Below are 24,635 nucleotides of genomic sequence, written 5' to 3' on the forward strand. Positions count from 1 at the left end.
AATCCACTTCAGAGAGCAGACACATTGCAAATAGCATCTCAACAATGCAAAATATGCAGTTACCATTGGCAAGGCTCTATATCTTTATCACAAATAAAAAGGACACAAACGCCGTCCTTCATACGGGAGGGTCATGTGAGGTCACCTTCTGTGATGACCAATAGGAGGAGAGTGTCTGCTCCCATCTGGAATGCCTCCACCTGATTGGCCCTGTTGATGACAGGGAGAGGCTGGGGGTTCTGGAATCTTCCAGCGGTCCACTGGAGCAGCAGACAGCGGTCCGTCTGTCTGTCCACACAGGCGGCCAGGTAGTGGGAGTTCCCTCGGGAGAATGGAGACACACTCAGGAGGACGTCGTCCAGCTCCACAGACTGGTGGAGCGAGAACATCCCTCCTGATCGAATGAACACCTGGGAGAAAACATGTCTGCCAGGATAAATGCATGGTGGATTGCATGACCTCACTATATTTGCTGTTAGGTTTCGGTTAAATGGCCATAACAATGTGGTTTGTACATTGATTCCATCATATATGTCCACAATACAGTATGTTTCATTGGTTGTCTCATGGCAAATAACGCTATCCCCAAACTCACCTGACTTGAGGCAATCAAGTAATCTCTTCTGTCAATCGAAAAGTATTTGACATCTAGAGATTCAACAGCCAGGGTTTGCTCCTATGGGGAATAAAATATTTGTATTTGAACCATATTCATACTGTACAATTTGTTGGTAGTACGTTGATAATACATGTAATATAATTCACCAGTGTGAGGTTGAAGTCGTGCTGCAGTCTGAACAGGCTGAGGTTGGCAGCAGGGGAGCTGGGAGGACCTCCGTGTGTGATGGCCACGTAGGAGGAACCGTTCACACTGAACCCCACACACGAGGTAGGGTCCTGGATCCTCACAGACTAGAACAAAGAGAGAGAGAGAGAGAGAGAGAGAGAGAGAGAGAGAGAGAAAGGAAGACAGATGAGTGCCTATGTGTGTTCATACAGACATATCTAGCTCACCCTTTCTTCTCTTGCTCTATGCATTATCATGAGTATACAGTACTGCATGTATCACTAAAGTAGTGAGTAGATTACCTCTATAGGCACAAACAGCCCCTGCCACCTGTAGAGAGTGGCCAGGGTCTGGCTGGAGCCCATAGAGGGGGTCCTGTCCAGCCTCATAGCCAGGGAAGAAGCTCCTCCAGGCAGGGAACACCAGCCCGAGGTGGGGGTCTCCTGGAAGGTCTGGTACACACCCATGACTGGGAGATTCCCCTCTGGAATGAACAAGGATAAAATAAGGTAGCACACAGAATGTCATGGCAATATCTCCACTGAATATATGAAGACATGAAGACTTAGAACTGAGATCTGTTTGATTTATTAATGGTTAAAACGTGAAAGTGAAAGCAAACTTGTTCTGTGTATCACAAATATATGACCTCCATTCCAACCGTGAGTGGAAATCACGATGGTTGGCCAGTTCATCTTACCCATGGCAATAGCTGTTTCTGATTGGGTCTCCCACTCCACACTAACCACTGACTCCAGACCGCTACTGCGAGACACAGTCAGAAACACGGTCCTACCGCCTTCCTCCATGACCACAGAGCTATCAGTCCTGCAGGGTAAACACACAGAGATTAACGTGTGTGTGTGTGTGTGTGTGTGTGTGTGTGTGTGTGTGTGTGTGTGTGTGTGTGTGTGTGTGTGTGTGTGTGTGAGTGAGTGTGTGTGTGTGTGTGTGTGTGTGTGTGTGTGTGTGTGTGTGTGTGTGAGAGAGAGTGAGTGTGCGTGCGTGCGTGCGTGCGTGTGTGTGAGAGAGAGTGAGCGTGTGTGTGTGTGTGTGTGTGTGTGTGTGTGTGTGTGTGTGTGTGTGTGTGTGCGTGCGTGTGTTGCTATACTGACCTGTTGAGTGTAGGGGCGATGCGGAAGAGACCAGCAGGAGCCTGGTTCTGCAGCACAGTGATGAGTGTGTGGAGTGTGTCTCCAAGCCGCGCCCCTCCGGTTGGACTGGACAGGGTCACTGTAAAGGTCTCGTTCGCCTCCGGCTCGGCATCCAGAACCGCCCAGATCTCTAGAGTCTTCAACAGCAAACATGACCAACAATATCAGAACCTACATGAGTTTAGAGTCTTCTAAACCCATGAATAACATCTTGAACACACACTTTCTTCATTGAGGTGTCTTGTTGTTGACTGTGTATCGATCTACAGTAAGTTCTTTATATACTTGAACCAGACCCCGTCCTCCCCCTCACCTTGAACCTGACCCCGTCCTCCAGCACCACGAACCCCTGGGACGGCAGCAGGTCCCCCTCCGCCAGGGTTCCGTTGGCGTCGGTGATGTCGAACTGGACCGTGACGGTACCAAAGGTGCCCAGGGCGGGGTTACGCACCACGTAGAGGGTGGCAACGCTCTCGCCCAGCCCCGACACGGACGTTGGCTCCCTCAACAAGAAGGGCTCGCTGCTGTTGAAGGAAATGACGCCATGGCCGTCGTCGCTGGCTAGGATATTCACGGTCGCTATGGAGACATAAAACATGAGAGAAAACGTGAGAGATTTTAACAGAGAGCGTCTCAGAACTAGGCACATTTTTTATAAAAATCTTTAAAAATACAGTACCTAGTACCTTTATCAACCTGCATACTATATAGGTACACTACTGTACATCCTACCTGTGGTGTTGGCTCCCAGCTCCAGCCCTGAGGAGGGATTGGCCAGGATCAGCTGAAACCTCTCGGCCCCCTCTGGTGTGGCATCATCAATGATCTGCACCTCCACAAACTTGTGTCTCTCCCCATCCGCAAAGTGCAGCATCTGGAAAAACAGACAGTAGTCTTGGAAACATGTGGCCTATGTGTTCCATGTACTGTACAGTATGTCAATAATGTAGCTAAGTAGGTAGTCGCTGTATGTGTTAATGATTCTATACGTGTGTGATTCTATGTGAGTTTAAAGCCAAAGAAACATAACAATATGTAATGTTTAGTGTTCATGTTGACACTAATTCGATGTTTAACAGTGTATTGGACTCACAGATGGAGTGGCGTTGAAGTCCAGGCCCAGCTGGGCCTCCAGGTTCTGGGCGTAGAAGTAGAGGGAGACGTTCCCGTAGGTCCCTGCGTTCCTGTAGGCTACCAGGGTCAACACCCCCATCGTCTCGTTCACCTCAAAACTATGAATAAAAAACACACCAACAGAGATCAAATGTGCGCCCATGAGGTAGGAACGCTAAGTTAAAAAGCTTTATTGTCCATTTTTAGGGGTAAAATATTCATTCGTATTCAGCTTCCATGGCTTCCAACAGACACAACAACACACGTCACACAGCTAGGCTTCCTGTGTGTTAAAAAAAAGTCTGTTTGACTTTGATGGATCACAGTAACAGCCATGAATGGGGAAAAACAGCGACATCAATTTGAAAATGGAAAAGATTCAAACCAATATGTTAAGCAGAGTGTCAAACAGGGTGAGAGAAAGGTCTAGTAGTTTTGAGAATGTTTATAAAGAGTTTCTTACTTGGTATTCGTCCACTCAATGACACCACGGATCCCGTCATTGGCACCAATGGTGACTTCTGCAACCAAACCCTGTGTGTCTGGGGAGAAAGAGTCAGCTGATTTATAATGCCTTACAAGTTTTATTGCATAATTGTCAACACATGTACTAGCATCACTAACTTAGCATTAGCAAACGTCAGCAAATATCAGCACAATAATATTGGGATTAGCAAAAGATGGGTGAGAACTGACAAGGAGATTAAGCATTTGTTTCTGTAATGCTACTTAAGAGCTGGATATGAGAATCTCCCATGAGTGAGAGTCTGAGTAGCTTGCTGTACTGTAAGTGCCGTCTGATTTATGCGTAGTAGTCCCTCGCTCTGGGCACAGACAACAGGAGGCCATTACAGGGTTTGAGTTGGCCATCACACTGCTTACCACAGAGTGTTATCCAGCTCTAACCCAACACACACACACACACACACACACACACACACACACACACACACACACACACACACACACACACACACACACACCCACACAAATCCCAAGGCTCCCTAAATCAGGGAGGACATCCATCTATCCCACTGACTGCTGGCAGATGGGTCTGTGTGCCTCTCAGTCTGGCTCAAAAGTTTACTGTTCCGTCTACTCATCCCTTTCTTAAGTTACCCATTCATAAAAAGCCCTATGGTTAGGATTACACAACAGGCAGGGGGTAACTGTAGCAAAGACCTGAACAACAATACCATTCAACGACAATAGTGTAGTTGAATGCACTGTGAATGCTTATCTTTTACTGCAGACTATGCTAGCCAGCAAGAAGCCTAACGCTGTAGGAAACACTGTTACCTTTCAATGTACAATACACAACTTTATCAACAGAGAAAAGACAAGGAGAGGAGAGGAGAAAGGAGGAGGATTAGTCACATAGAACAGAGTATAACACAGACCAGAGGACATTGAACACAGAAACACAGGGAATGGAACAGGGAGATGAGCAGGGGAGGTAGAAATCGGAGGACGGGTTCATTGTAATGCATGGAATGGATTGGAATGAGGAATGGTATCCTCATTCCATTCCATGCATTACAATGAGCCCATCCTCTGATTTCTACCTCCGCTAGCCTCCACTGCATAAGACATAGAAAAGAACACAGAAACATGCAGAATAAAACAGGGAGATGAGAGAACAGAATTGAGCAGATCAGAATGCTTAAAGTTGAAGTTCCATTTAGAGAGGGAACACAATTTAGGGACAAAGGACAATGGCTGTGCCATACAGTATGCATACCTAGTTTAGGGGCAGTTGAGATGGTGGTTATGAGCACAGCTGATGTTATGTTGACAAGGAAGAACTCCTGCAACTCAGGGATATCATCCTGGAAAAGGAGAAGAATATCAGCATCATGTGTATGACAATACGGCTTGGGATACATTATGATATTTACCAAAACTATGTATAACCCTCTCTGCAAGCTATAACTAGCTATAACAGTAGCTATAACCCTCTCTGCTAACTATAACTAGCTATAACAGTAGCTATAACTCTCTCTGTTATGGTGTCCTCCAGTACCTCCAGTATGCTGACAGGGATGGCCACGGAGGTCTGTCCGTCCTGCAGTATGACCGAGCCAGACGTGGGGACGTAGTCCTGGCCAGGCTCAGCCAGGGCCCCCTCCACCTGGGACGGGTCCTGGAGAGACCCCCGGACCGTCTCATAGCTGATGTTCACCGCTCCTGGAAGAGACAACACAGTGGTTAGCGTACCGGAACAACCAGACAGCTTGCTGGTTATATAAACAAGTTAATCATCATATGAGATCCTCTGACTGTCTGCCGAGGCCAGCTTGCGGTCAACATACAGTTATATTAGAACACCTGGCGGTTACTTCAGTCAACGTTTTGAGATTATCATTAACATCATATGAGTTACTATAGCAACCAGCATCATTGGAGTAGAGAGACTGTTAAAAGAGGAGTAAGCTAAGCAGCCAACAGTCCGATGTTGCTTTGAGAAAAAAGATTCCATTTACAGTCCGGTCATGACTAGATCCAGTTATAACCTCTCCATTTATAGTCATTGGACTACATTTCCCAAGAGCACTAGCTCCACACCCCTGTGTCTGACTAACCTGAGGACCCAAACTCTCTGTTGATGAAGACGTTGACGGTGCCGTCTCGCTCCTCCGTGGTAACGCTGAGGGAGGACGGGGCGATGCTCAACATCCCGTACGGCTCGTCGCTGGTCTCCACGGTAACCACCGCCTCGCGGCCCTGCATGTCCAGCGCAGCGTGACCCGTCACCAGTACACCTGCAGGACGAGGAGAGAACACAGACCGAGTATGTGTCATGGGAGGCTGATGGAGGTAGAAATCGGAGGACGGGCTCATTGTAATGCATGGTTTTTGATAGCGTTCATCATTCCATTCCATGCATTACAATCACATTGACAATAACAACCTTGCTTCATAAAGGAGAGGTGTTTGAAACAACTACATGGATTGAATGGTGTTTCAGATGAAGAGAACTAGAGAGTGTGTAACCGTAAGTGTGTATGTTGGACAGGACAACTACATGTATATAATGATACTTTAGATGTTACCATGCAGGAGAGTGTGTTACCATAAGTGTGGATGTTGGACAGGACCACCCTGTATTCGTCCTTATCCTCAGGGGTTGCATCATCAAGCAGCTGCAGCACGATGGTGTCGTTCAGTTCTCCCTGTGTGGGGTCATGTATAAGATGATCAACAACAACAACAACAACAACAAAAACATGTAGGCTACAGTGGCTGCCTTTACCTGACCATGCCATAACCAAGAAATATTACCATATTCATGACTAGACCATGTTAGTTGACCAGGAGAAACTCCTGGCCTTGAATACATCATCGCGTACCTTCCTCTGTTTTTTACCTGAGTGAAGAAGAGTGTTCCTGAGGTGTGTGTGAAGGTCCGAGCCACACGAGGGCCTGTGACGGCCCAGTCCACGGTGACATTCCCCAGACCGGGAGCAGTTCTGACCACCAGCAGAGGGAGTCTCTCCCCTAGAACACACACCACAGGTCAGTCAGCTCTACAGCTCACTACACACACGCATGCACACACGCACCCATGCACACACACATACACATACACATACACACACACTCATACACACACACACATTCACACACACACACACACACACACACACACTGGTGAGATTCTGGTCCATGATGACATGATTGCATCACACAATTCCAGATTTTTCAGTTGCACTTTCAAGCTGTGAATCTCCTGTTCTGCCACATCCCAAAGGTGTTCTATTGGATTCAGATCCGGTGACTGGGAAGGCCACTGAAGAACACTGAACTCATTGTCATGTTCATGAGACCAGTTTGAGACGGCTTTTGCTTTGTGACATGGTGCCTTATCATGCTGGAAGTAACCATCAGAAGATGAGTAAATTGTGGCCATGAAGGGATGCACATGGTCAGCAACAATCCTCAAATAGGCTGTGGCATTCAAGCGATGATTGATTGGTATTAACGGGCCCAAAGTGTGCCAAGAAAACATTCCCCACACCATTACACCACCTCCACCATGAGAGGATGCACAGGTGTTCCTAATAAAGTGTTCAGTGAGTGTATATCTGGTGAGCTGGTTTACCTTTCAAGTCATTCAATACGTTAGGTAGTGGTGTAAGGATTCACCAGGGTTCATGGACTCTGTCATGCATTCAGGATGCCTCTAGTCGATGTGTACCATCTGTTGCTGCATGCTCACAGCATCTCTTATTTATTCATTACATGCTTCCTGGAATTGTGACTGTGTGTGTGTGTGTGTGTGTGTGTGTGTGTGTGTGTGTGTGTGTGTGTGTGTGTGTGTGTGTGTTTGGATATATATATATATATATAAAAGTGTGTTTGTGGAGGGGGGAGTAGAGAGGAAGACTACACTACGAGGAAGATGACAGGAAGTGACCCGTACCCTCTCTGGCAATGACAGAGCGCGAGGCGCCGTGGAAGCCCACCACTCCCGCCACGTTGTCGTTGGCGAGGATGAGGATGGTGACAGTGTCGGAGCTGGGGAGGATACGGCTGCCCCCCGACGTCTTCACCAAGCCAATCAAGAGGCTCTCGCTGTCCTCTGGCACCGTGTCATCTCGGATGACAACCTCTATGGTCTTCTTCACATCGCCTACGGGTGGAGAAGACTCAGTATACAAATAGGTGGGTTTCCCAGACACAGATTAAGCCTAGTTCTGGATGAAGTAACCTTTTTAATTGAAAATCTCCATTGAATGTTCATTTTAGTCTAGGATTAGGCTTAATCTGCGTCCAGAAAACCAGCCCAATATGTGTACACGTAAGTAGACATTGGAGTGGGTTCATGGACACAGATTAAGCCTACTCCTAGACTAAAAACCATCTTCGATGGAGAGTCTCCATTCAAAGTGGGACTTAGTCCAGGACTGTTTAGTCTGGGTCTGAGACAGTACCCTGAGTATAAACTCTCACTGTCTCTCAAGCATCTCACTGGATGTCACACCTACCATCTCTGAAGATCAGCGTTTCTCCCGTGCCAGTGAAGTCAGTGTCGGGCGTTGCCATGCCACTCACGAACCGCCACTCTATGGTCACCTGACCCATACTCCCGCCCCGCCTCTCGATGACCAGTGGCACGATGACCCTAGGCTCCTCCCTCACCTCCAGGTAAAGCCCCTCCTCCGTGGCGTTGGGGCTGAGACTATAGATCAGAAACACGCCGAACGTGTCCCCGTTCATCCCTATGGTGACCACCGCCCTGTCGGGCTGGCCGATGGACGGCAGGTTCTTCTCGGCCACAGTCAGGTTGACCAGGTCAACTTTCAGGATCCGGATGTTGAAGCTCTCGTCCATCTCCGGGAGCTTGTCCGTCAGGATAGGCACGGTCAGGTTGGCGAGCCCCGAGCCGTCCTCCATGATGGCGGTCTGCGCGGTCACAGTGGTGTAGTCGCTCCCCGCCGTGGCCTGGGCGCTGAAGAGGACCGCGGCCGCTGTGGAGTTCTTGGCGTAGGTGAGAGTCTGAGGGGAGGGGGTCAGCTGGTCGGCCACCCCGCTGGTCACCCAGATACAGGAGGCCGTGGTGGGGGTGGACCCCGCAGCGGTGGAGAGGGAGAAGGCCTGGCAGGCACGCTCTCGTAGGCAAGCTGCAGCACAGGCTGCTAGGGGGTCTGGCTGGGAGGTGATGTTGACCGGCCTGCGGGGGGTGCCAGAGGGCAGTCCTGGGACTGGTGGGTTGTAGTACATGGTCAGGTCCTGGCCCTCGGTCTGGGCCATGGCCACTATGTCTACCTCGGACGTGCTGTAGAGGATTGCCACACGGCCAAAATGACCCCCACTGGAATGATGAAGAGGGGAGAGAGAGAGAGAGAGAGAGAGAGAGAGAGAGAGAGAGAGAGAGAGAAATAAATACATGCTTCAATACATGGTATTTATGCAGCTGATTGTCTAATATCAGCTGGCTATCTCTTCTATCAATAGTTTTTTACAGTCTGTCTCCTTCTGTCAAATTGTATGTGTGAAGGTCTGCAACATTTATAGTCCCACCCAAGGATCTTTAAATCTACAATACTGTAATTCAATTTAAGTATAAAAGTGAAGCAATGAGAAGTTGAACAAGGCAAGGAAAATAAACAGTTCTGTCAGAGAACTGGCGTAAGATTGAACTAAAGCACCAACCTCCTGCGGACTGTAATATTGGCCATGTAAACTCCCTCAAGAGGCTCCTGCACAGGGTACACAGACTGGTCGAAGTAGACCGTTCCATACGGGTTGTCATTGGCTGGGACAGTAATATTGACCGTCCTATCAGCTCCTAGGTTTCCTCCATTAGAGGCAGAAAACAGCTCAACCTTGATAACCTGAAAAGCACAGGAGGTTTAGAGGTTGAAAATGTAGAAAAAAACAATACAGTAACATACCTTGTAAAACCTGAATGAGCCTGTTAACCCGGCCCAAGATTAAGTCCAGCACCACAAACCAAAGAGCACCTTCAGTAGAGAATGTCCACTAAAAGTTCAGGATTTGGCTTAATCCGGGAAACCACCCCAATGTTTTTCTTACTTCCTGTATTTCCGGCACATCATCTGCGAGGATCTCTACTCTCAGTGTCTTCATGGTTTCTCCGGGAGCGAAGCTGACTTCTCCGGACACAGGCCTGATGTCCCCGACCGCCGGTCTCCCGTTGACTGTGGCCCTCCACTGGACAGCCACGGTCCCTATGGTCCCAGCAGTGCGCACTATAGGCAGGGACACCTGGATGGAGTTGGCCCCTGGCTCCTCGATGGTGATGGGAGCAGCCTGGAACACTGGGGGACAGGAACAGTAATAACACGTTACTGCAGCTGTCATTACTGTAGGTTTAATGACTTGTTTATAGCACTGATAACAGAAGAATGAGGAGCAGAAACAGAATATGAGTTCTGGTGCCTCATCTATAGTCGTCATAATGGGAACAATAATGGATTTTTCATGGATCTTCTTAACAATATAAAGCGGTCCTGACTGACATTGTGATGATTTTCATTCTAACCTGATTTTTTCTTGAACTTTATTTCATTCTATAAGATCATATGAGAGTATTTAATAAGTGTGTGTGTGTAATAAGTGTGTGTGTGTGTGTGTGTGTGTGTGTGTGTGTGTGTGTGTGTGTGTGTACTGTCCATACACATGTGAGTATATACATGTGTGTGAGTAACAGGCGTGTGCTAACCGAAGGCACCAAAGGGGTCGTCGGAGGGCTGGATGGTGATGATGGTGCGTGTGAGAGCCCCCAGTAGAGCGCCCCCGGTGGTCTGGTTGATCAGCTCGATGCGGAAGGTCTCCTCCAGCTCAGGTTCAGAGTCATTGATGATGTAGATGGGGACGGCCTTACTGGACTCCCCCTCTAGGAGAACTACATCTGTGGAGGCTACGCTGTAGTCCTCACCTATAAACACACACACGCACACATTATCACAAGCACACAGAGAGACATTATCACAAACACACACAGAGAGACACACATACATTATCACAGACAGACACACACACACACACGCACGCACGCACGCACACACACACACACACACACACACACACACACACACACACACACACACACACACAACAAGCAGACAGAAATCAACTCCATTGAATTGCACTTACTAACTCTTGCAGTCATTGGCACTGCCCTGAACTTGACGGACACATCAGCGAATATCCCCCCGATGCGTGTGACGTTGATGATGGGTCCAACGTAGGACTCCGCTACACTGACTGTTGGGGCGGACAGCTGCAGGACCCCGAAGGCATCGTCACTGGCCTCAACTATGACCTGGGCCACGATCTCCCTCCTGGAACCAAGACGAGGGGACTGGGCAACTGGGAATGAGAGGAACAATAGCAAAACATTATGGTTAAAAATAAACATCTTCACACATCTACACCTCTTTTGTTATGAATAAGGGCTAAGAGTACTAATTATTACTATTGTCACTTTATTGTCACTTTTTGTCACTTTTATTACTTATTATTGAATTGTTGATTGTTGCTGACTATTGCTGTTGAACGTGGAGCAAGATCCCAAAGCACTGTGTCAATGCATACGATATATAAAATAAAAATTATATATAAAATTTGATTTGATTTGATTTGAAGACTGTGTGACTGGATATCAAGGCAATATTCTGTTTTGTTTTCTTTCAATAGTTGAAAAATGAAAATGGTATCAGTGGCTTACTTAGTCTCTCCTGCTCTCCTTCAATCAGATGGACACTGATCAGCTCCACAAACACCGATTCGTCCCTCTCAGGGTCCTCGTCATCCAGCACTCGAAGGGTTACATTTGCCTCACTCTGATTGGCCGAGAAGACCACCGACTCTAGAAGCGGGACAAAGTCCCTCCCCTCGGTGGCCCGGCCCACCCCCGGGGTTCTGAACGGGGCCTGGTCCGCCTCGCTCAGGGTCCCGTACGTGACACGCACCCTTCCCATCAGCCCCCTCTGCCTGCGGATGGTCAGGGTGACCCGGGCGTTGGCCTCGGGGAGGCGGACCGGCCTGCTGTCGTCTGAGAACACGAACACGCCGTATGGGTCATCGCTGGCCAGCACGGTCAGAGTAGCCGCAGTCCGGACACCCAGACGCCCATGGGAGACGTTGACCAGGGACACACCGAAGCTCCTGTCCAGCTCAGGCACCTCATCCTGGGCTACCTGGAGCACGATGTCCCCCCTGGTCTGACCCACGTCGAAGGTTATGTTCCCAGAACTGGTGATGAGGTCCCCCTCCGAGCTTGGTTCAGCCTCCCAGTAGACAGTCACATTGGAGAGGGCACCGAAGGACCGAACCACCTGGGAGGGGATATAGGGGGGACCAGGGAGGGAGGGAGGCAGGGAGGTTTAGGGTTGACATGCAAGATAGGTCGAGGGTCGGAATCGAACCAGGAACCTTACAATTACGTGGTAAGCGCATTAGTGTGCTGCCCCGGAAGTACATTGTTAACGGATGGAGGGACAGTTCCCAGTCTGACCTGCAGGGTGACGTTGCTGCGTTCCTCCTCAGGCTCAGTGCCGCTGACAGCCAGCGAGGCCTCACTGAACTGGAACACTCCATGAGCATCATCAGACGCAGCGATCGTCACGGCGATGTGGGAGGCCACTCCTAAGCTGGCTGTTGAGAGATATCAGGGTTATGTTTCATTATGAGGGAGATAGGCAGAGCTGAGGAATAATGGAAAGATGACAGTTAAAAAAAATATATATATTTAATTCAACCGCAAATCTGCCATTATTTCATAGCCAAAATCTATTGCTTATTCGTCCACATGAGCTATTGTGTCACAATATAGCGAATTAGAACTGAATTCAAGTTCAATCAAATTCATCCACTTGGTGTTTGGCAGCCCTGCAGTGCATTGTGTGTTTTAATAAGGAAGTGGGCGAACCCCAACAGAGAGACAAAGAGCCCTGGGGTACTCTGGGGTACTCTGAGGTCCTCTGAGGTCCGTGACATTTCATGTTACCCACTTACCCCCGCTGCCCTCCTCTCAGCAGAATGGCTATTTGCTTTTCCCACATCACTCTCCTTGGCCAAGGCACACTGGCCCCACCTCAATGTCAATACCACTCACCACACACACACACACACACACACAGAGCCTGGCCTTACAAGTGTAGGCTGAGAACTACACAAGTCCTTACATCCCAGCCAACAAGAGATACGTACACATGAGGGGGGAGAGTTTGGGAGAGAGATACAGACTAAAGTGAGTTGTCATTGTGATGGTGAGACCAGTGGTGGATAGTGGGATGATGAGGGTGAGGGACAGGGAGTCATTGGGGAGGGGAGGGTGAGGGGGGTGAGGATGAGGGTGAGGAGGGAAGGGAGACTTACCACGGTGGTGAACGGGCAGGAGGAAGAAGTCAGTGTCACTTTCTCCACTGCCACTGCCTTCACTACGCAGGAAGTGATCCACTTTAGGAGATCACACCAGATCACACAGGAAGATCACACCAGAGGAGTGGGGATCACAGGGGAACACGCAGGAGAACACAGGAGCACAGCACACACAACCACACAGGGACACACAAACACACACACACAACCACACAGGGACACACAAACACACACACACAACCACACAGGGACACACAAACACACACACACACAACCACACAGGGACACACAAACAGAAACACAATATGACACAGCACCAGCAGAGGATCAGCTTAGAATAGGATCTCAGGGAAGGGAAAGAGAAACACAACTACAGGACATATAGTACCAGTCAAAAGTTTGGACACACCTTGCTAAGAGTGTGCAAAGCTGTCATCAAAGCAAAAGGTGGCTACTTTGAAGAATCTAAAATAAAACCATATTCTGGCTTGTTTAACACTTTTTGTTTACTACATAATTCCATATGTGTTCCTTCATAGTTTTGATGTCTTCAATATTAATGTACAATGAAAATAGAAAATAATAAAAATAAAGAAAAACGTTGAATGAGAAGGTGTGTCCACACTTTTGACAGGTACTGTACGTTGGTAAACATGGAAACGGTTTCAAAGCTAGATTCATTACAAAATAATGAATGATCTGAGAATAATGATCAGCAATGTCATCAATCAATGGCATCAATCATTCAACAGTATATTGGTTGATCATAGCTGAGGCTATGGATCAGGGAAACTATGATTTTAAATCAATATGACTAAAATCATATGACAGAGGAGTGTTGGTCAGGTAGTGTAATTGCATCTCTCTGGACCCTCGTACCTCCTCCCTCAGGGTTGTATAGCTCCACTCTGAACACCTTGTCTAGCTCAGGGACCTGGTTGTCTACGATGGTCACACCGATGTGCTTGAACCTCTCCCCAGGTAGGAAGTCCAGCATGCCCTCTGAGTCCTGCAGGTGGAGCAGAACAGAACAGGTAGGGAACCAGGGCTTAGCTTGGGTCATAAGTAAGGCAATGTCATTTTAATGTAATGTATTTTAATGTAAGCAGGGCTCCCCTGAGCTTTGTCTCAGTGGGACACCCTGTATAAATAAAGGTTTATTATTATTATTATTATTATTATTATTATTATTATTATTATTATTATTATTATTATTCATAATAAGCACAAGCTCACTTTAAGCAGCTTTCATAGGTGTGAGTCCCTGTATAAATAAAAGTGCATTATTATTATTATTATTATTAATAATAATAATAATAATAATAATAATAATAATAATAACAGAGCTTTCATAGGTGTGAGTCTATTATGTTACTTATTTTTCTTTCCATATCATATCGCCTGTCGTGGATGTCACAATCACAATAGTCAACATATAAGTTCTGCAGCAACCTCTCCCTGTCGTTAACACAGGCCATCCACATGTCTCTGCAAAGCCATGATCTACAGTATGTGAAAGAAGACAGGAAATGACCTCATAGTCCTCAGGGCTGACGGCGGTGAAGGGGGAGGTCCTGTATCCGACCATGATCCTTCCCAGCAGGCCTTGCGCTCTGGCCACCAGCAGACGGATCTCCCCGTCCTCCTCATTCACCGTGATGTGAGCCGGCACTGTTGCCGGGTGGATCACCCCCTCCGCTGGCAGGCTGGGCTGGAACTGGAGCAGACCTGGGGGAGGGGGAGGGGGAGGGGGAGGGGGGAGGGGGGAGGAGATGGGGGGGGGTGTTGGAGAGGGAATAATAATTGTATGAGCTGCTTATCTATGACTAATTATACAATAAGCCCAGTCAGAGAGTGGCCTGCCGTGGACTTATTTATTTAATTAATTAATTAATTAATTAGTAGTTTAGTTCACATGGAATGTACACATTCATCAACATGTTGTATCAGTTTATTAACAGTAGTAAGTGTATTAACCCTATGTATATCGGTTTACAGATCAATGTAAACACATCAGAGTTAACTAGAGAGCTAGTGCTGGAGCTAGCATCTTTAGTACCATAGGGGTGGTCGCTGGCCTTGACGGTAACAGAGTTGACGGAGTTGTCAGGGTCGATGCTGGCGCCGCTGGTGGGGGTGGAGCCTGGCTTCCCGTCACCTGACTCAGCTGACGCCAGCGTGACCTGGAAGGACTCGGCTAACTCCGGGAGGTCATCATCCAGCACCAGCAGGTTCAGGACCTGGGAGGCGCACAGAGATGATGTCACATGAGAACATGCATAGTGGGTTGTCATCTAAAATGGACATGTGTAGATAATACTTATGTGTCTATAATGTGTATGCAGGCTTTGGTTTCTGCTATGGATTTGAGGATAAGCCTAATTATCAGTGGACACCTGTTGGACCAACAATACATTAATATCTACCACTAGGTGGGGCTAGATGTCAAGAACATCAATGAGTGGGGATGACAGTTTTCCTTGGATGAAATATGAACAGAAAACTTTATGAACAGTGAAACATGTCCCTTCGGACATACATAGCTGTCTTTAAATAATGTAACGGTCAATCATCCAGTATTATCTTTAGCTTTAGTATTATAGAATTATCAAAAATGCTAGTTTCTCAAATGAAAATTCGAAAATACTTGCATCACAACATAAAGTTGGCATATGTGTGTATTTTACAGCATAGTCGAGGCTTCCTGTTTGTACACTGTAAGTACGTGTGTATGTGTGTATGTGTTGTCCTGAATGCAAGGCTGAGCCGCAGGTGACCCAGGGAGTGACTCAGCGGGGGATTCCCTGTCGCCTCATGTATGATTGACGAGCGCTGGGTCGGGTCCTCCCCCTCACCTCAGAGCGCTGCCCGGGCAGGAACAGCACGGCGCCGGTGGCGTTGGCGAAGTCCTGGTGGGCCGGAGCCTCGCTGTCCTCGTCCAGCTGAGTGACGGTGTAGTTGACGTAGACGTGGTCCAGAGCACCACGCGTCCTCTCGATCACACAGGAGATGGTAGAGCCCTCCTCTGACGTCTGGGGACGGAGGAGAGAGATAAAGAACCTGGGTATCGACTAATGATGCCACCGGACATCTATGGAACTGCACTTTGTGTCTTGTATACCTCTGCACCAGGGGAGGCTGGTGAAGGTAGAGGACAGGCTCATTGTAATACAGTACCAGTCAATAGTTTGGACACACCTTCTCATTCAATGGTTTTTATTTATTTTTATTATTTTCTATATTGCAGATTAATATTGAAGACATCAAAACTATGAAGGAACACATATGGAATTATGTAGTAAACAAAAAAGTGTTAAACAAACCAGAATATGGTTTATATTTTAGATTCTTCAAAGGAGCCACCTTTTGCTTTGATGACAGCTTTGCACTCTTGGCAAGGTGTGTCCAAACTTTTGACTGGTACTGTACATGGAATGGAATTAGGAATGGTATGTGTGTTTTTGATACCATTCCTCATTCCGTTCCATGCATTACAATGAGCCCGTCCTCCGATTTCTACCTCGACCAGCCTCCACTACTGCATACAGTACATCATTACTGCACATTACATTACTGCACACTGTATTCTATCATCCACTCTAAAATGTACCCTCTCCTATCGATTACTGCGTTTGATGAACAGATGGACAGCCCTCTAATTCCTGCACATTCATGATGTGATTTTGAAGGAGAGAGAGACCACCCGATAGTTCACATGCCACCACATCCCCTTTGTCCCCATGTTACAGACCCCGACCCCTCGTTCCGATGGAATGTCCTATCCCCTGGTCTACCACCTGTTGTGCTAATGGGACTCCAGTTCTATAGGAATGCCCAGGGCAGCTCTGCCACCTGTTCCTCTACCTTAGGACGGGCATAGGAGACGCCGGAGACGCCACGCGTCCAATCTCCCCAGCGGGGCGGAGCGCACGCTCCCTCCACCCAGGCGTGAAGACGTGATCAAATATGCATGAGGACATGGAAGCACTAACCACTGGCTTCAATTACATGTCTTTCTAGGGAACCTGATACGCGTGTTCTCTTAAGGTACGTTGGTGTCTAAGGCGGTTACAGTGTTAACAAAACTGTTGGATTCTGGGTCACTTTAAGTCTTAACTGCATTGTATTGTACCACTGATCAACAGTGGTGTGCTCTGGACTGTTCTACCTCGTTATTTAGACTGTAATAAATCATAAATGTCATCACTGAATATACTGTGTACAGTATATCTGCTTTCATTTGGACCAAAAATAGTACGTGTGACTCATTGAAAAAGTGACTTAAACAGAACATTGATTCTGTACAGTACACAGTATGATTCAGGGGAGGCTGGTGGAGGTAGAAATCAGAGGACAGGCTCATTGTAATGCATGTAATGGAATGAGGAATGGTACCACTCCACTGTGGGGACTCCACTGCAGACTTACATCTGGTATGCAGGCACCGGTGAAGCCGAAGAACCCATTGGCATTGTCGCTCTTCATCACACGGAGCGTGGCGGTGGGGCGGGGGAAGGGCAGGCGCGCCCCCCCGTGGACAGCCACCAGCTGGAGGTAGAAGACCTCCTCCCCCTCCTCCTCCTTGTCGTCCCGCACCTCCACAACGAATCCCTTCCGCTTCTCATCCTGCTGGTACTGAAGGTAGCCGGAGATGTTCCGCAGGTCCGTCTTGGCGGGCTGGGTGTGGAGCTCGTGGATCTCGGTGCGGTTCAGTCTGGAGTGGTAGAGACGCACGTCCTGCAGGAGGCCCGTGTAGCGGTGCTCGCCTAGAGGGTCTGACCCAATATGTACCGGAGCTGGACCTGGAACACACACACACACGCACGCACACACACACACACACACACAGGGAGACCGTTTTAGATAGAAAACACATACCGCAAAGGACAGCAATGTAGGATCTACATTGAAAACAGGAAAAACACTGTCCTTATTGTACACAGTAAAGCTAACAATCATGTACGATACATCCATTCTAGAATGATTTAAAGTAAAAAGGTGACTTAATAAATGTGTATGTTAACAGTAAGAATGAATGGGGTTCAGATGTCATATACAACATAGATATCAATGAAACTGTACACACAGCAGCACATGGCTGAACATGGCACCATTGTCTCTGTAATCTGTGAAAGCATACATCCAGTTCAGAGGTCGTGATAACAACCAGTGCCTGAACCAGTCCCAACCCAGAGAGCAACATGGAGCACTTCAATAGCAGGAAAACAGGGCAAATTGAATGAAGTACGCCAGGGCGACCAGGAACAAAGCCCTGAGACAAAGCAAAGTTACCCTGCGTGAGTTGACGTGGCAAGACAATGCTTAACATGTTAGATGTTTACATGTGTATCCCCCTGATTGAAGTTAGCCAAAGAGCCATCAGGACAGTCTCCCTGGGGGGGGGTTATTCCGACAGAACCCACATTGTCTTCACTTATTGGGGGGGGGAGAACAAGAGAAAACAGCCAGCTGCTTTCTTCTTCAATAGTTAACAATGTCCAGCAGTACAGTGGCTGGCTAAGTGTTCGCTCAAGCGGAGTCCCTGTCGTAAGTTGTAACAATGGGAGAGTGGCAGGGAGGAATGTATGGAGGGGGCTTTAATTAGAAGAGCCCTCCAGATGTGGGAAACGAGAGTGAGGTGAGGAGAGAGATTACACGCCCCCCCCCCCCCCCCCCCCCCCCCCTCCCCAGACCAGACTACCACTGACGTCAGATTAATAAAGACATATTCAAAGTCTCTCAACGATGGACCTAGAGTGCTCTGCACTGTAGAGTCTGTCAAACGTAGCTTGCTCAATGGGGACTGAGCAGTCATATGTGGGCGGGGCTGTTGGCGTGGGTGTGGCTGTTACTGACTGACAGTAATGTCGTAGCATTGATCAGATATCACAAGCGAGCGCGCCCGTTTTTAAATAAAAAACTTAAAACAAGCTTTTTTGGTTTTTAGACTGTTGGATATCTCCATTGCTAACTTACGCAAAACAACTCGTGGACGAAAATGGAAAACAACAGCATGGGGGTGAGGGAGCAGCTTTCTCAGGCTCAATAGAATTTCGTCCTCCATTTTGTCGGTGAAGATTCAATTACATTGGGTCTTTTATTTGAGTTTCCACTTCAGAATGCCAATATAACAGAATAACAGGCGTTGTGTCGGAGATACATCATCTGTGAAAAAAGCCTAATAAAGACATCTGAGCAGACGTTTATGGGACAGCTAGGGCCCTGTCTGTCTGTGAAGAGTTGGTTCTGTTGAGACAGCACCAAACATGAGAGGAGCTCCAGAAGGGATAGGCTACAACAGGGAATTGACTGTAGTCTGTCAGAGGAGGTTGTAAAATAACACAATTTAGGCTTCAGTTAAAGATGTTAGTTTTGGCATCTTTAACATGATGTCTGTTACAATATTGAGATGATTGGCATGGAGGCAGACAAGGAGAAAGCATTGAACCAAAGGAGCTGGCTCTGGATTTTACTGCTTTGAATACTAGAACTGCGTCGCCGCCCTATGCAAACACACTCGTGAAAAAAATGCTGTCTTCTTACTGGAATACTATGCTGTTGTTAACTGTTGTCTTCTTACAAGAATACTATGCTGTATTTTCTTATAAGAGACAATGAAACATCCCAGACTCACCATCGGTGATGGCCTCTCCTTTGAGACTCTTGATCCCTCCAGGCATAGGACTCCCATCCAGGTAGAACTCAATGATCCCGTCGTCCACTGTGACGAGGACCTGGAGCCACACGTTGTCCTCTACGAACCTCTCGGCCGTGGCGCGGGCCACCTGCGTCACGTTGGCCCCCAGGGCAGTGTAGTACAGCATCACACTGACGTGGGACTCGTTGGTGTGCACCTTCACCCCGTAGTACAGCGTCCCGTTACGGTTCCCTTTAGAGACGATGAACCCGTTGGTGTCCGGCCTGGGCACCAGCCAGGCGGAGAAGGTGAAGTTCCCCAGTCTTCCAGGCCCGTTCTCTGGGCTGATGGTGCCGTAGGCCCCCTGGAGGCCTGAGAAGAACCAGGCGTCGGTGCCTGAGTGGTGACGTCTAGAGTGGGGCCGGAGCTCCACCTCCTGAGGGAAAGAGGCGGCGAGGAGGAGGTCATCCATTGGAGGAAGGCCCAGAGGGAAACGCACAGAGACAATCTCCCAGGCAACACGCACGTTCCCAAAGGTGCCCTGCTGGCGGAGGATGGTGAAGGAAGTGACATCAGACAAGTCATCCTCGGACAGGACGTCCTCGGCCACTTCCTGGTCTAGGTTGTCGTCGGCGATAGCGAACACTCCAAAGGGGTCGTCATTGAAGGGGATCAGGACGGAGGCGTTGAGGGACGTCTCAGCCAATCGGCCTCCATCTCCAGGGTAACCACCTATAAGATATCACCAGATAGGAAAAGGTCAACACTCTCTGTTTACAGAAAAAATAATACTGTAGAAGTAGAAGAAGAAGAAGAAGAAGAAGAAGAAGAAGAAGAAGAAGAAGAAGAAGAAGCAGAAGCAGAAGGAGAAGAAAAATAATCTCCTATCCACCAAAGGAAAGCCCTGGCTGCCTCCCACTCAGCTGTCCCCCTACCTGAGACGTTGATGAGCGTGAGGACATAGGACTCGATGAACTCTGGCAGTTTGTCAGAGATGGCCTCCAGGACGATGGGCTTGGTGTCCTCTCCCGTAGTGAAGGTGATGGAGCCGGAGGTGTTGGTGAACTCCTGGCCAGGCTCCAGAGCTGTGGCGTTGGCATACAACTGCCAGAACACAGTCACATTACCAAAGTGTCCCCTCGCCCTGAGGACACTAGGAGAGAGAGAGAGAGAGAGAGAGTGGGTGGGTGGTCAATAACAGACTGTGGAAGAGAGTATTTACTTACAGTATTACAATACTAGATAAAATATTTGTTTTGGAGGTTGAGGTTGTCTAGTATTCAGAGCAGAATAATCAATTCACCAAATGGTTGGGACAAATTATCTATATCAGAGGCTGGAGAAGACTAGATGTATTATTACAGCACAGAGTTCAATGGAGATCCTTACTAGAAGTTGTTGGTCCTCCCCTCCTCCACAGCCCTCTCCGTGGACTCCAGAGAGAATATTCCATTGGCATCATCATTGGCCTCAATCACCACTGTCGCTGTGTCTGCCCCATACACCACAGCATCACCTGTCCCCACACAAACACACACATCGGTCACATTAGGCTCACACAGGCGTGTGTGTGTGTGTGTGTGTGTGTGTGTGTGTGTGTGTGTGTGTGTGTGTGTGTGTGTGTGTGTGTGTGTGTGTGTACACGAGGCGGTCATCATAATTCAGCCTCCAATGCAATGTCATCTGTTTGTAAAAACTGTTATTATAGCTGCAACACTAAAACAATGCACAAAAGCAGTCTCCATCCAGAAACATCCTATTATTTTTTAGCATGATGTCAATAAACAAATATAGTGAGCCTGTTAAACACAATAGCCTCCACTTCTTCTTTTACAACGTTGGAATAGAGAAAACGATCAACGAAGCGAAAAAAAACACGTCCTTCAAGTCAGTCAAATTAGCGTGACAAGAAATAATATGATGCTCTTGTTTAAACTGAACATCTTGATTGGTTTAACAAAATCAGATGTTTAAAAGGAAAAAAAAAAACGAAAATGACTTCAAAAATAAATCTCTTTTAAGTCCGTCCTCGACATGTGCACATGCTTTTACGCAGGATAAACAGAAAGAGACGAGGTTGTTTTAAAATGCCCGCATTGTTATTGTCATGCTAAATATCATCACAAAGAAGGAGAGACTGTTCTCATTAGCATAGCACACCATAGCCATGGCAACCGAGTGGAGGAGGTCAGGGTTCCATATGCAGATGGGTCGTCATGAAAATAAGAGCCCTCTCAAAAACTAAGGCTGGATCTAAGCATCCACACAAGCTAGCATACCATTCAGGAATGCACGGTTGATGCTTTGCTTCATTTCAAGTGTTACACTAAGTTATAGAGGTGTACTAGTAAGGATATTTTGGGAAAATATAACCTTCTAAATCTCAGAACAGAGAATATCCTTTATTCTAGAAGAGTGGCCCATCATCAAACACACAGAGGGCGAGTGGAGTGGTAGACTGGTGAAGTGGTGGGGTGGAAGGATGGAGGGGTGGAAGGATGGAGGGATGGAGGGATGGAGGGATGGAGGGATGGAGGGGTGGAGGGATGGAGGGTTGGAGGGATGGAGTGATGGAGGGATGGAGGGTTGGAGGGGTGGAGTGGTGAAAGGATAGAGTGGGGTGGAGGGGTGGAAGGATGGAGGGATGGAGGGGTGGAAGGATGGAGGGGTGGAAGGATGGAGGGATGGAGGGATGGAGGGATGGAGGGGTGGAGGGGTGGAGGGGTGGAGTGGTGAAAGGATAGAGTGGGGTGGAGTGGTAAAAGGATAGAGTGGGGTGGAGGGGTGGAGCAGGTCTGTGTCTTTGTGTTTCAGAGAGTCTGAGTTCAGTAATTAAGTTGCTCCGCAGGCCCACTACTCTTTCATCCCCGCCTGTGTCACACAATAGCAGGATTAGAGGGGCCTTTCAGGGTCAGGAGAGTCAATACTAATCAACCCAGGCACTCTGCAGACACAACTGGCTCAGGGGAGGAAGTGGAGGGATAAACCCTGTACAAGGAGGAAGTATATTTATCATGTACTCAATGGGGACCATTATTTCCCATTTCCTCTATTTATCAGAAATATTTCCTGATCAATACTGTCATGTAGTTGATCGATATAGCGTGTAAATCAACTTTACGCTTTTAGTAATGATAGTTTGAATTGGATTGTGTTGTATTGCAGTGAATATTGTCAAACATGAGATATATAATGTCATCTGACGTATCCACTATGTCATTTGCCATAACCAGGGTTACACACCTGTAGTGTTGTAGAGAACAATGTAGAAGGGTTCGTCTGTCTCAGGTATGTCGTCATCATCCACGGCAACAGAGATGTTCTTCACCCACTCTCCCACATCAAACACCAGCAATGTGTCGTTGCTCAGGGGGATGAAGTCACCCGGAGACGTGTCACCGTATTCAAACCGGTACATCACCGTGGCAACAAAGTCAGCCGGCTCAGCCCTCAAAACGGTGAAGTTGGCCACGCCCCCCTCTCGAAGCCTGACAACCACAGGCTCTGAGGGACGGAGAGACGGAGAGACCCAATGTCACCTGACATAACCGCTATGTCACCTGACGTAACCGCTATGTCACCTGACATAACCGCAATGTCACCTGACATAACCTCTAGTCTAGGTCATCAGTTGCTCAACATACTGTATGAAGCTTGGATTGGAAGACACTCTTACCTGCAAAGTAAATGGGGTCATCGTTTTTGTTGATCTGTAAGCTGGCATTGAGAATGTTCCCTAGTCTAGCTCCACCAGTGGCATTCAGCAGTGTGATGGTGAAGTTCTCCATATCCTCTGGGATCTTATGGGGAAAACAAGACAATGACAGTCAAACATAAGTATTGTGTACAGAATATGTCAGATGCTACAGTTTGGAACTAATCAACGCTGTAATTGCTTACTGGCTCTACAAATTATTGTGTGTTAGATAGCCTTACCTCATCAGGTACAGAGAAGAGGGTGAGGTTTTTCAGGTACTCCCCCTCAGCAAACACAACGTATCCCTGCACAGGGCTGACGTCTCCAGACATGTCAGGCTCTAGGACCCAGGACACGGACACCTCCCCGAACCGACCCCTGTTCCTCACCACTGTGTAGGCCGCTGCACAGGCACAGGAGCCAAAACAGGAGCCACAACAGTTACACTTACAATACACTCAAACCTTACATTTCTCAACGTTCAGTTATAAAAACATTGTCTTGTCATTCTCTTATGGTACCTGAGTGAGTCTCGTGTCCCTTGCTCTCATTGACGGCCTCGGCCAGACCCAGACGGATGAACTCTATGACCCCATAGGGGTCATCGTTCTGACGCACCGTGATGTTGACCTGTCTGCGGTTGCCAAGGCGACTGGGTGGAGTGCTGTGGCTGCTGAGTACCACTGAGAATGTCTCGTCCAGCTACACACACACGCACGCGCACACACACACACAGAGACGCACACACACACACACACACACACAAACACACACACAGACACACACGCACACACACACACACACACACACACACACACACACTCTTTAGCTCTCTTTACAGGGCAAGCAGAGAGGTCTGTTCACCATACAAAGTGCTAAGCTCTACAGGGGTTTGCATCACAAGCATTTCCTATCAAAATGAGCAAACTGATTTTGAATTTCCAATGCAGTCTAAAATGGGCCTTCTGTACCCACTTTGATAGCTCTATACTAGCTGTTGTGTTACCGGTTAAACTGTCAAACAACGACTCCAGGTACAAGTAAAGGTTGATGGAGGACAGTCCAGTGTCTTTACCTCTGGTACCCCATCTGGCCGGGCCACCAGTGCCACCACCACCTCCCTCTCCCCGGGTTTGAACTCCAAGATGCCCGTGGCGCCGTAGAACTCAGCGTTGCCCGTGGGCATGAGGGTGTAGCGTACTAGCTGTTTGAGCAGCTGCCCCTGGGCCCTGACCACATGCAGCTCCACCGCCTCACCCTCCTACAGGCCACAGGGCAGAGGGCACAGGGCAGAGGGCAGAGGGCAGAGGTCAAATCACAGGAGAAAATATGAGGTTTGTTCATACAGTACAGTTAAATGGAAGTCAGTTAACAATAATAATAATTGATCTGACT

At 47.9% G+C, this 24,635-nt stretch overlaps 1 protein-coding gene across 1 annotated transcript in view; it reads right to left on the reverse strand.

Annotated features, from left to right (window-relative positions):
- adgrv1 (adhesion G protein-coupled receptor V1) overlaps nucleotides 1-24,635 on the reverse strand; it is a gene marked incomplete at its 5' end in the record, with an annotated part of 124,596 nt that overhangs the window by 86,862 nt on the left and 13,099 nt on the right. Inside the window, 37 exons of the mRNA XM_083673035.1 lie at nucleotides 146-410; nucleotides 596-676; nucleotides 766-912; nucleotides 1,090-1,271; nucleotides 1,488-1,615; nucleotides 1,903-2,078; nucleotides 2,255-2,520; nucleotides 2,674-2,815; nucleotides 3,035-3,173; nucleotides 3,518-3,614; nucleotides 4,796-4,883; nucleotides 5,078-5,241; nucleotides 5,637-5,816; nucleotides 6,128-6,227; nucleotides 6,422-6,552; nucleotides 7,478-7,687; nucleotides 8,043-8,869; nucleotides 9,211-9,392; nucleotides 9,595-9,839; nucleotides 10,244-10,459; nucleotides 10,678-10,893; nucleotides 11,252-11,861; nucleotides 12,041-12,180; nucleotides 12,904-12,984; nucleotides 13,786-13,915; nucleotides 14,441-14,634; nucleotides 14,966-15,146; nucleotides 15,762-15,938; nucleotides 17,335-17,708; nucleotides 19,541-20,275; nucleotides 20,479-20,696; nucleotides 20,933-21,059; nucleotides 22,787-23,047; nucleotides 23,220-23,343; nucleotides 23,480-23,643; nucleotides 23,762-23,942; nucleotides 24,316-24,501. Coding sequence (XP_083529161.1) covers nucleotides 146-410; nucleotides 596-676; nucleotides 766-912; nucleotides 1,090-1,271; nucleotides 1,488-1,615; nucleotides 1,903-2,078; nucleotides 2,255-2,520; nucleotides 2,674-2,815; nucleotides 3,035-3,173; nucleotides 3,518-3,614; nucleotides 4,796-4,883; nucleotides 5,078-5,241; nucleotides 5,637-5,816; nucleotides 6,128-6,227; nucleotides 6,422-6,552; nucleotides 7,478-7,687; nucleotides 8,043-8,869; nucleotides 9,211-9,392; nucleotides 9,595-9,839; nucleotides 10,244-10,459; nucleotides 10,678-10,893; nucleotides 11,252-11,861; nucleotides 12,041-12,180; nucleotides 12,904-12,984; nucleotides 13,786-13,915; nucleotides 14,441-14,634; nucleotides 14,966-15,146; nucleotides 15,762-15,938; nucleotides 17,335-17,708; nucleotides 19,541-20,275; nucleotides 20,479-20,696; nucleotides 20,933-21,059; nucleotides 22,787-23,047; nucleotides 23,220-23,343; nucleotides 23,480-23,643; nucleotides 23,762-23,942; nucleotides 24,316-24,501 — 8,065 coding nt within the window. The remainder of the gene's footprint in view (nucleotides 1-145; nucleotides 411-595; nucleotides 677-765; nucleotides 913-1,089; nucleotides 1,272-1,487; nucleotides 1,616-1,902; nucleotides 2,079-2,254; nucleotides 2,521-2,673; nucleotides 2,816-3,034; nucleotides 3,174-3,517; nucleotides 3,615-4,795; nucleotides 4,884-5,077; nucleotides 5,242-5,636; nucleotides 5,817-6,127; nucleotides 6,228-6,421; nucleotides 6,553-7,477; nucleotides 7,688-8,042; nucleotides 8,870-9,210; nucleotides 9,393-9,594; nucleotides 9,840-10,243; nucleotides 10,460-10,677; nucleotides 10,894-11,251; nucleotides 11,862-12,040; nucleotides 12,181-12,903; nucleotides 12,985-13,785; nucleotides 13,916-14,440; nucleotides 14,635-14,965; nucleotides 15,147-15,761; nucleotides 15,939-17,334; nucleotides 17,709-19,540; nucleotides 20,276-20,478; nucleotides 20,697-20,932; nucleotides 21,060-22,786; nucleotides 23,048-23,219; nucleotides 23,344-23,479; nucleotides 23,644-23,761; nucleotides 23,943-24,315; nucleotides 24,502-24,635) is intronic.

This window comes from Argentina silus (genome assembly GCF_951799395.1).
Source record: "Argentina silus genome assembly, chromosome: 7".
NCBI lineage: Eukaryota > Metazoa > Chordata > Actinopteri > Argentiniformes > Argentinidae > Argentina > Argentina silus.